General features: G+C 42.7%; 2 protein-coding genes across 3 annotated transcripts in view; one reads left to right on the plus strand and one right to left on the minus strand.

Annotated features, from left to right (window-relative positions):
• RPRD1B (regulation of nuclear pre-mRNA domain containing 1B) overlaps positions 1-9,296 on the minus strand; it is a 57,779-nt gene extending 48,483 nt beyond the window's left edge. For both annotated transcript variants that reach the window (XM_011974983.1, XM_011974982.1), the window contains exons 1-2: positions 8,666-9,296; positions 2,272-2,401 (exon numbers count right to left, since the gene is read on the minus strand). In XM_011974983.1, the coding sequence (XP_011830373.1) occupies positions 2,272-2,401; positions 8,666-8,816 (281 nt within the window). In that variant the 5' untranslated portion in view covers positions 8,817-9,296. The remainder of the gene's footprint in view (positions 1-2,271; positions 2,402-8,665) is intronic.
• TTI1 (TELO2 interacting protein 1) overlaps positions 9,296-12,067 on the plus strand; it is a 50,377-nt gene continuing 47,605 nt past the window's right edge. The window contains exon 1 of the mRNA XM_011974980.1: positions 9,296-9,360. The gene's annotated coding sequence lies outside the window, so the exon portion shown is untranslated. The remainder of the gene's footprint in view (positions 9,361-12,067) is intronic.

Raw genomic sequence — 12,067 nt, forward strand, 5'->3', positions numbered from 1 at the left:
ATCTTTTATCATAAAGATATCCCTCATCAATTTAGTCAATAGTGACGGGTCAACTATCTTTGTTCATCAACTGGCCACAAAAAAAAGCATACAGAAAGTATATGTTAATTAGGCTACTCCTACTGTGGACAAGCTGCATCACGGTTGAAGCAGAGATGTTGGACTTTCTGTCCTAATAATGGGGTATAAGAAAGGAGATTGGAAACATGGGTATCCTGAATATAATATCCAAGCAGGATCTTAAAAGAACCAGAAGAAAGCAAACAGAAAGGAATTTGGGCTATTTTATTGAGAAGGACCAGGTTTATCTTCCCCGCACTGCCACTGAATCTGCCAAGACACCTAAAACCTGGCTAGTTTTTAAGGTGTTCCCAAGTGAAAAGGAATTTTTAACCCTGGTATTGCCCACCCCCTTTTCCATCCCTTTCTATTTACTTTTTGGTTTCAGAACAGCTAAAGATTATAGATTGTTTGTTTGTCTGTTTGTAATTTAGAGACAGGGTCTTGCTCTGTTACCAAACCTGGAGTACAGTGGTATAATTATAGCTTACTACAGCTTTGAACTCCTGGACTCAAGCAATCCTCCTGCCTCGGCCTCCCAAGTAGCTAGGACTACAGGTGCATACCACCATGCCTGGCTAATTTTTAAAAAGTTTTTTGTAGACACAGGGTCTCACTATGCTGCCCACGCTGAAATTTATAAATAAAACTGTTATGTTTACTATCGCTACAAGAAATCATTCCAGCCAATTCCCTATACCAAACCTCTTCCATAATGAGTTAACATTAATTAACTCATTTAACAAATATTTACTGAACGCCTACTCTGTGTCAGGGCAGACCATACTGTTGCTCAGCTCCTGGGACACCATTTACGTGGAGGCTATATAAATGGTATTCCTTCAAGCTACATAACTAAGCAGCTCTGTGCCAGACACTTTACTAGGTGCCTGGAATATAGGAAAAAACATATGATCTAATGAATGAGCAAAGAATGTGGAACAGGCATTGTACTATGTACTTTTAAACATACTGTCTGTCTTTACCCTCCCAACAACTCTTAGGAGATAAGTGGTACCCTCCCCCTTTTAGCCAGTTAGGAAATTTGGGTTCAAAAGTTAAGTAACACATCCCAGGTCACTCACATAGTGTCTGAGGCAGAGTTACCATCAATTTCTAAGAAACTGTGAATTAAATCTCAACAAAGCAAGACAATCTGTCTATTTCAGACAGCTCCTCTAGTAGTCTGTTCTAAGCTTACTCTGTTATGAAGATGCAGTATTTTTTTCAATAACACATTTTCCTACTTCAGTGTCCATGCTGATCAAAAGGTGAGTCAGTTATGTAGCTGACCAACAAAAACCATCTTTTTCATCTCTACAAAGCTAGGCGTCATTTCTTTCTCTTGGATTTCTAATTTTATTCCTTCAAACTTTTCAAATCCTGTAAGGAAAGCAGGACTTCATTTCTCATTTAAGGCCTTTCACTATATTTTAGACCTAATAACAATTTATGTTTAACCTACTAGTCTCCCCATTCATGTTTCCCAATTCCTTTTGCAAATATGTTTATATATTTACCTATAAACATAATATTCTAATGAATGATAGCTTTTCTTTGCTTTTCCTGGGCACCTAATTTGAGCCTACAGAAAGCTTTTGTTTTCATATGAAGTAATTTATAAGACTTTTAATCCAATGTATGCTTTCTATGGTATTAGTTATGTGTGTGTCACTCCTCTCCACCACAAAACACAATAGCATCAGGCTTAATACAAAATAGCCAGATCAAACACCTACTTTCCACACTAATAATTACTATTATTGCAGTTACAGTAATGACTACTATTTTTAGTAAACTAGACATCTAGAAATCCAGAAGGAAATAAAAAGGAAGGCATTTGGCAATTAATCACTTGCTATTACATTACTAAAAGGTTCCCTTACTAGTTAGCTTTGTTTTTTAATCATAAGCTAATGAGACAACTCAACCGAACCAAGGAGAATATCATAACCAAGAAATAAATTCAAAAAATGAAAATGAATATATCTAGAAGAAAACATATGCCAGGCTGAATCTCTTAAATGTATCAGAGTGTTTACATGTCTCGATAGTTCTTGAGGGCTCAACAAAACATAAAACCACAATTTGGCCTCCACAACTCTCTGTAAAGTAGGAAGTTGTCAATTTACAAAGGCTATCACAGAAAAAAAACCAAAAAGGTGGAAAAGGTAATGAATTTAAAAACAAATCCAAAAACAGACAACATACCTGGCAACATGAGAAAAAGCATCCACAAGGACAGATTCAAATTCTCTAGTGAATTCAGGTCCTTTCCTTTTACTGTTCTGGATGACATCATTCGCTAAATACAGAAAAGTAAGCTTTCTATTTGATTTGGCTGAAAAAAAGAAAAGAAAAGAATTTAACTTACACCAAAGAAATTCTCAATTCACAATTCTTTTGCTGGGCTGCTCCTAAAAAAAACATTAAGACAAGTATTTTCTACCTGGTGGGCTCAAGTAGATATGTTTAAAAAGACAACCTAAGGAATAGGTTTGGGAATACCGTTTTGGAAAAGAAAAAGAAAAACAATGGGCCATCTTCATTTCTGTGTTGTTTAAACCAGGGTAATTAATTGATAGTAAAAATTAAGATAATCCAAAGAGAATTCCTAAAGGATAAGCAGTCAATATTAATGTTAAAACTAAGGCTTTTATTTATTGCAAAAATGAGCAATTTCTAACTCACTTTTAATTATCAAATATTCCAGAATGAAAGACTGAGTTGGCCAGATGTGGTGGCTCATGCCTGTAATCTCAGCACTTTGGGAGGACAACATGGGTAGATCGTTTGAGGTCAGGAGTTTGAGATCAGCCTGGCCAACATGGTGAAACCCTACCTCTACTAAATATACAAAAATTAGCTGGGTGTGGTGGTGGGTGCCTGTAATCCCAGCTACTCTGGAGGCTGAGGCAGGAGAATCGCTTGAATCCAGGAGATGGAGGTTGCAGTGAGCCGAGATTGCACCACTGCACTCCAGCATGGGCGACAGAGCAACACTTTGTCTCAAAAAAAAAAAAAGACTGAGTTAGGTTTCAATTTTAAAATGGTTTCACCGGGCGTGGTGGCTCATGCCTGTCATCTCAGCACTTTTGGAGGCCGAGGCGGACGGATCACCTGAGGTCAGGAGTTCGAGACCAGTCTGACCAACATGGAGAAACCCCGTCTCTACTAAAAATACAAAATTTGCCTGGCATGGTGGCGCATGCCTGTAATCCCAGCTACTCAGAAGGCTGAGGCAGGAGAATCGCTTGAATCCAGGTGGTAGAGGTTGTGGTGAGCCTATATCATGCCATTGCACGCCAGCCTGGGTAACAAGAGTGAAACTCCATCTCAAAAAAAAAAAAAAAAAAGGTTTCTTGCAATTTTGCTCCTAAACTGAGAATTTCTCTGATACTCCAATAACCATAATCAATAATACAGAAGAATCTCTAGGTGCACCAATAGATATTAGCTCAAATACAAGTATACATTAACACTACATTCTTAATGAAAATTTACACACATGTGAAATCTAGATATGCAAAATTAGGGCTTTCACAAAAACCGTAATTCTCTCTTATTTATGTGAAATGTGGTTATGTTCACTATTACTTTATATGTATCATACGTTAAAGCATAAAAACCTCATGCAACACGTCTGAGTTACAGTTGCTTTGGGGAACATTACTGAATTTCCTGGCTTCTATGCACATAATTTCTCAATTATAAAGGTACATCACTACGATTTTTGGTCCCAGTTTTCTTTTAAAAGAAATAAAGAAGAACATAATTAGATGTTTCAAAACACAGAGTTTTCTCCAGCGCTAAAGTACCTGAAAAACACAAGCTCTTTATTAATCTTAACACACCTGAGTAGTCCTTGCTCTATTTCTCTCTGAAACCAGTTTTTGAAATGTACAAATCATGTATATGTCTGACATAGCAGGCATAAGATCTGACATTTTAAAACGTAGCTACAGGAGGCTGGGCACAGTGGCTCACGCCTGTAATTCCAGCACTTTGGGAGGCCGAGGCAGGTGGATCACCTGAGGTCAGAAGATTCGAGACCATCCTGGCTAACACAGTGAAACCTTGTCTCTACTAAAAATACAAAAAATTAGCCAGGCATGGTGGTGACCACCTGTAGTCCCAGCTACTCAGGAGGCTGAGGCAGGAGAATGGCATGAACCCGGGAGGCAGAGCTTGCAGTGAGCCGAGATCACACCACTGCACTCCAGCCTGGGCGACAGAGTGAGACTCCGTTTCAAAAAAAAAAAAATACAAAAATCAGCTGGGCGTAGCGCCAGGTGCCTGTAAACCTAGCAACTCGGGAGGCTGAGCTGGACAAATCACTTGAACCCGGGAGGCGGAGACTGCAGTGAGCCGAGATCGCGCCACTGTACACCTGGGCGACAGAGTAAGAGACTCCGTCTCAAAAAAAAAAAAAAAAAAAAAAACAAATTAGCTACAGAAGAATAACCCAAGTTAAAAACAAGATTTTAAAGGCATATTACAGTTTAAACTGATGAAACTGAAGTCTTAAATGCTCATAAAATTAAATATGGATACCCTGAATTGTTTTAACCTTTTGGTAATAGCCTAGTTTAGAAGGCCAACTGATAATACTAGGAACCTGGCGCTTTCTTCAACTGTTCTAATTATTATTCAAAAGCAGAACGAAAGTGTCAGTAGTTACAATACCTACTGTTGCTACAAAGGTATGATATGATTACGGCAAATCGCGCTTTTTCGTTAAAGCAAACCTTGCTCTGCAAAGTTGATGTAAGTGAAACTACCACACCTGTAATCCCATGCAAGTTAGCTGATTCAAAAGCAAAACAGAACTTCAACAAAGCAAACTTCATTAAGTGGAGCTTTAAAATTTCATACATTTTATGTTAAAAAACCTAGAATCCATATTGTAAAATGTCAATGCGGACATTCAAGACCTGATATACTTTTCAGTAGACAAACAAGGTATCTAAGGGCCTTGAGAGCCAACGTTTTCACTGTTTACAATGCCAATTAATTTTCATCACCCCAGAACTTAACAATGGGGATTTATTTATATATTCAACATCCTCAACAGTCAACATAAGCGCCATGTGTGTCAAAGTGATATGACAAAACCCTAGAGCTCCTGAGCACACAGTCACAATACACACAACATGCACACCCTCCATTCCAATCCTGGGGGACAACTCACTTGTTCAGATTTCCTAGATGACAGAAACAGGTCCTTTCACCCACTACCCATGCCCACTCCAAACTGGTCAAACTAGTTGTTGAGTAAAATTTAAACAACTGGTTAATCAAAACTTTTTACTTGTTGACTGGTTTTGGCATCTAGAGAAAGTCTTAAAGTAATTCTGGGATAAAAGCCCATTTACCTATACTCAGGCCAAGATACAAAACACCATTAAAAATACTCATTTAGGAGCACTTTACACCAAAACTATTCCATAAAGAAGGGGAGACATTCTACTTAGAACGGAGCTCAAATGGGATAAATTAAGAATTATTCCTAGAAAATGGAAAGATAACACATCAGGAATAGAAGTATTTAAGCAAGAAAAAAAGTTAATTTTTGTAAATCTCATATATTTTGAAGGCAACTCAGAGACAGTCTGTGAGCATCTCAGCTAGGAAAAATGACTTCACCCTAGATAGAACCTACAGGGCTAATCAATCTGAACATCAGGGCACAGAATCCTTTTCCTTTAGTGTGGGGGCATTTTCAGTTCAAGAAAGCAGCATGGATATTTGGAAGCTAGGTCTTGATGCTTGGAAGAGCATCTTTTTTTAACTCTGCACTGTCCAGTAAGTTAGCCACTAGCCACGTGTGGCTACTGGAACACCTGAATTGTAGCTGGTAAAAATTGGTAACTAAATTTTCAATTCTATCTACTTAAAACTTTAGTTCCTTAGTCACACATTTTAAGTGCTCCATAGGCACATATGCCAAGTGGCTACCTGTTGGATGGCACAGATAGAAAATGTTGCTATTATCACAGAAGATTGTATTAGATATCGCTGTTTAGATCCTTTACGCTGTTATCATAGAAAGTTGTATTGGATAGCGCTGTTTAGATCCTTTACCCAATCATGAATATTCTATCAGAGACCATGATTTAATTCCTATTTTTAAACTATGTAACAGGCACCAGGCTATATCTTGTGGTGTTACAAATAAACAAGAAGGTCTAGTTTCTCCCTCAAAACATAATCTAATGACAAAGACGTAACCAGTTCAAATGAACAGCTAGTAGGAACAAATCAAATGCTAAACTGGTATGACGGGGTGGAAGGCACTCATTAATTCTAATAAATGAAAGCACTACAGTTTGGTTGGAGTCAGCTGACCACCTTCACTTATTAAATGCACCGAGACACTGAGTACTTGAAAAAGAACACATTTTGGCATCAGGCAGCCCTGGGCTCATGCCCTAGCTATATGTCTCTGGACAAAGCATTTAATCTCTCTATAACTTTATCGTCTCATCTATAAAATGAGGATAATAATGCTGGCCTACTTGCAACATAAGGCTCTACCATATAAGATTAGGGATAACGGAGCTTCATACTCAAATGCACTCTCTAATTTGCTTTTTTTCAGTAACTCAACTAGCGTGAGGTGAGGAATCAAGAAAGAGTCACAAAAGAAGTGACACCTGGCTGCGCGTGGTGGCTCACGCCTGTAATACCAGCACTTTGGGAGGCCCAGGCGGGAGAATCACGAGGTCAGGAGATGGAGACCATCCTGGCTAACACGGTGAAACCCCGTGTCTACTAAAAATATAAAAAATTAGCCAGGCGTGGTGGCGGGCACCTATAGTCCCAGCTACTGGGCAGACCGAGGCAGAACAGCATGAACCCGGGAGGCGGAGCTCGCAGTGAGCCGAGACTGTGCCACTGCACTCCAGCACAGGCAACAGAGCGAGACCCCGTACATCCACTTGAGACGGACTTTAACTGCCTTTTGAGGTCCCACCCAATAGAATTCTATACAGTGGCAATTCACATCTCAGCAGACTCTACAAATAATTTCTGAATGGCACACTGGGGTACATGAAGAAGGCCCCATAAACTCCAGGCTCTACCTCTCCCCGCAACTGCCCGAAAGGCTGCAGGGATCCCTATCTTAGTACAGTACGCAATACTTGGAGGGTCCCTGCTAAAGGGCTAGAACTGGGTCTTCTAAAAAAAATCAGGGATTTTGGTGTTTGCCAGCCTGATGTAGTCTAAGCCTCAACAGTTCAAAACCCTTGAAAATACCACTTAGCCACTTCAGTTTCCTCGCCTGTAGAGCAGGACATCTGTGGTGTCCTCAACTCACCGATAGTAGAGAATACTTGTAAAGCCACTTCCTTTGCTATAAAGGCCTACCACATATAGGGTGTCCGGAGCAGCTCGGAGCTTCATTTCTTCAGTCTTCCATTATGAAACTCATCAGGGAGTGCAGGTGCCCATCTTTCCCCACCAGACCGTAAGCAACTTGAAGGCAAAGACCATGCCTCACAGTGAGTAATCAAAAGTCTCATCTCACCATAATCTGTTGAATGCCTACAATGTGCCTGACCCCGTGCTAAAAGTTCATTTGGATTATCCTGTTTACTTCTCACCACGAGATGAGTCTCAATTTTTCCTCTTCTGCAAAGTTCCCACTTTATAGGGCTTCAATAATGTTTTTTGATGGCAATGTATGTAAAGATATCAGTACTGCACTTCGCATGTAATAAAGACATAGTAAGTATCAATTATCCATTCTGTAGATAAGAAAATGAAGGGACAGACAGGTTAAGTTGCTGGGGTCAGTAAGGCGGCAAAGTCAGACTTAAATTCTAGGCAGTTGGCAGAGGCAACACGCTGTAAGTGTCCAAGCCAGTGCCTGGCACATAACAGACTGAGTTCAATGAATGTCTGTCAGAACCTGAGCAGGCCCTGAAATCAATGACAGCTGCATGAGAGGAGAGGAGAGGTAAGGTCTGGGTCGGGTGGCTCCTTAACCTAAGACGGGAAAGACTATCTACTTCACAGGGCTGTTCTAAGGACTGAGTGTGAGGATATATATATATACACAAAGGTCTTAGGATAGTGACTGGTATGGAGTAAAGGCTTTGTAGGGGGTAGCTATCCTTGCCTCCCTCTTACAGATGAGAAAACAGAGACACAGGGAGATGAAGAAACTCTCCCACTATTATTCAGCTGGCAAGTCGCTGAGCCAGCCAGCAGTCGATCTGCGGAGTCTAACTCCGGAGCCCACTGGCTTTTACTCCAAATACCCAGCACTGGGCCTGACATGCTAGGGCCAGTGCGGCGCTGAATGCAGCCGAGATAATAACAGCCACAGATGTCAGGCGGAAACTGAAGGGAAAATGGCTTGATGAACTCTAAGTCTGGACACCTGAGTCCCAGTCCGTGGAACCTCAGACAAGTACCTTAAACCTTCCCGGACCTCAGTTTCCTTCTTCGAGAAATGGGGCTAACCTTGTCTCCCATCTCAGAAGCTCGATCAGGCCTGGAAAGCAAGGCTCAATGAAGAGGCTTCGAAGGGCCTAACGTGTGGGTGGGCGAGAGGACAACCCGGGGACCGTCCAAGGGGTGGGGAGTTGGTGTTTACCTTTGCGGAGCTCGCGGTGCCACACGGAGACGATGGGTCCCGCGTGCTTGCGGTGGTGGATGAGCCAAAGGGACAGGGTCTGCACGCTCTGCTGAGAGTTGCTCAGCTCCGAGAGCTTCTTCTCCAGCGCCGACTCAGAGAACGAGGACATGGTGGCGGCAGTGAGGCCCGGCAGGGAGCGGCCTGGGCCGCCCAGTGCGGCGGGAAGAGCGACGGCACGAGGCCGGGACCTCACCTGACAGGCTGCGGGACTTTTTACCGACTGACAGACGGCCAGGGGGGCAAGGAGGGGGAGGGGATGGGTCTCCGCAGTAACAGCCGCCCGCGCCGCCGCCACAAGATGGCCACGCGACCTCTCACCTTACCGCGAGAGCGGGGTCAAAGGGCAAGGGCCAGAGCAGCTGGGCACCGAGAGGCGTCGGAGCTCTAGAAAACCGTCCCTTTGAAGGCGACGGCCTGTCTGAACCTCTTGCAGACCACTGCGAAGGAGACAGACCGAGGGAAGGAACGTAGTTCCCCGGGCCCCCGGAAAGGGCTTTGACCGCTCAAGCCCGCACGCCTGCGCAGTGGATCTCGCCGGAACCCTTTTTCCCGCTCCCTCGGAACCTTTCTGGCGCGGTACGGCGCGCTACTTAGCGCGTCACTTCCGGTGAGACAGAGGAGGCGGGAGAGTGAGGGAAAGGCTGGAAGACGAGGTAAGGGAAGAGTGGCTGGAACCAGAGGGAGCCCAACAGCTGGGAGCCCGTAGAGGGGTATCCTGAGGGGACACTGAGGCTGAGAGATCATGATCTGGGTATGGGAGGGGGGTTTCCTTTCTAATCTGGCGGGCCCCAGGCCGCACCTTTCCTCCGTACGTGTTCGGTTCTCTGGCTGTCCCCAAAAACACTTAGTTTTGGTTCTTCCAAGCCACCCACGTGCCCTTTTCACGCCTCCAGGCCCTGGCGCTCGTTCTCATTCCTAAAGTGACATCCCCTTTCTCACCTGGTGAGCTCCTACTCAGCCTTCCGGAGCACCCTTTAATGTCCGATTCTGACCTTTTAGTCTGTAACAGCGCCGTCATGAAACACATTTGGGCTCTCAGCTCTTAAGTGGGTTCTCAGGGTATTATTACATGCTGCTCTTGCCTTCTGGGGGTCCAGTTGACTTTTTCGAACTTAAGTGAGGTGTTAACTTTAGGGAAAAGGTGGAGGGAACTAACTTACCCTTCCCAATGTGTCTGCTGACCTCATGTTAAGACACGCTATTTGAGGCCTGGCGCAATGGCTCTTGCTTGTAATCCCAACCCTTTGGGAGGCCGAGGCGAGAGGATAGCTTGAGGACTGGGGTTCAAGACCATCCTGGGTAACATAGCGAAAATTAGCCAGGCATGGTGACGCTCACCTGTAGTTCCAGCTACGCGAGAGGATCCCTTGAGCCCAGGAGTTAGAGGTTACAGTGAGCTGTGGTCGTGCCACTGTACTCCAGCCTGGGCGACGGAGCAAGACCCTTGTCTGAAACAAAACAAAACACTCTGTGAGACTCTAAACCTTGACCCTTTTTTTTTGAGTGTTTAAATCCCAGTTATCAAAGCAGGAGAGAAATATCTTTCTTACTGCCACAGGGGTGATGGTAGGGAGTTAAGTTATAGACGTAAGAGAGTTTTAAAATTTCGTGATCGTGGTGTAACTTCCTAGTTGTGGGCAGACGCTAGTTTAGGAGACGTTCTTCTAATTGATGCCTGCTTTTGCTCTTATTGCACTGTATTGCAGTTCTTTGCTTACATGCTTTTACCCCTCCTCCAGACTAGAATCATAATCATAGCTAACACAGTGAGAGGTTACAATGTGCTAGACACAGTTCCCACACAGTAACTCATTTAATCCTCACAACAAAGCTATGAGGTATTATATTATCCCCCTTTTGACAGCTTAGGAGAGGTAAAGAGAGGTTAGGTTCAGAGAGGTTAAGTGACTTACCCAAGATCACTTTACTAAGATTTGAGGGAAGAGGCTGCAACTTAGCCATCTTTTTGGCTGCAGTTCCTGATTTATCAAGTGAGTTAGTGTAAAAGAGGTGAATAATCTAAAATCATACAGTGAGTATCTAGTCATAACTGAGGGCTTTTGTGTCAACATTTAGGTCTTCTTTCCATATTAAGTAACAGTGTCATATGCTGAGCGCTTTTATACCAAGTCACTGTCTGTTAAGCAAATTACATACTTTTTAAATTTAATTCTTACATCAGTCTTAGGAGTTGAGATTATTATTACAATCACTATTTGATAGACTAGAAAACATAAAGCATGGTTAAGTACCCTATGTACTTGGACATAGCTAGGAAATAGCAGAGGCAGGAGTCAACTTAGGTTTGTCTTATATCTGATCCCAAATTCTTGATTCCTGAACCAATAGTTTATTCATTCATTCAGCAAATAATTTTTCACCACCTATGTCCAAAGCGCTTTTCTAAGCTAACAGACAAAATCCATGTCCTCGGGAACTTACCTTCTACTGAGAAAGAGAGAAAACCAAACATGCAAGTTTAGAGTAAGTCAGAAAGTGGTAAGTAACTTCAATAAAAATCAAGAAGGTAAGGAGGATAAGGAATGTATATGTGTAGGTGGGCAGTCTTTTACTTATGCTTCTCGGAGAAGGCTTAATTGATGAGGTGACGTTTCAGAGAACAAGCCATATGCCATGGTTCCAGGAAGAGGGAAAACCAAGGTTATACCATTTTTGGCATTTTGGAGGAACAGCAGAGAGGACAATAAAGCTGGAGTGATATGAACCAGAAGGGTGGCTGGAAATTAACTCAGAAAAGTAGAAAGGGACTGCATCACATGGGGACTTGTTGGCGGTAACGTAGACTTAGATGTTACTCTGAATGAAATGAAGTCCATTGGGCAGTTTTGCACAAAGAAGGAGCATTGTGGCTATTAGGTAGAAAATAAGACAGTAAGGGTGCAAAGATAGAAGCAGGAAGAACCAGTCTGGCAGCTGTTGTAGTAACGGTGAAAGGATAACTCAAACCAGGGTTGTATCCGTGGAAGTGGTAAGGGACAGTTCTGGGATATTTTAGAGGAAGAGGTAACAGGATTTGCTGATAGATTGGATGTGGGGTGTGAAAGACATGTAAGAGTTCAGATAGCTCCAAGGGTTTTGGCCTAAGCAACTATAAGAATAGAGCTTCCATTTACTGAATTACAGCAAAGAGTTGGTTTGGGGAGTAAGAGCAAGCATTTGTATTTGGACATGTCCATTTGGAAATGCCTGAGTATAGATGTCTAAGGGCCAGTTGGGTTTATGGGTCTAGAATTCAAGGAAGAGAGATCTGGGCTAGAGATAAAAATGCGAGAGTCGTAACAGGGAATAAGGTGTAAAAAGAGACTGAGTCCTAGGACACTTCAATATACAGAGGTCTGA

The sequence above is a fragment of the Mandrillus leucophaeus genome, unplaced genomic scaffold (genome assembly GCF_000951045.1).
Source record: "Mandrillus leucophaeus isolate KB7577 unplaced genomic scaffold, Mleu.le_1.0 Scaffold150, whole genome shotgun sequence".
Lineage (NCBI taxonomy): Eukaryota > Metazoa > Chordata > Mammalia > Primates > Cercopithecidae > Mandrillus > Mandrillus leucophaeus.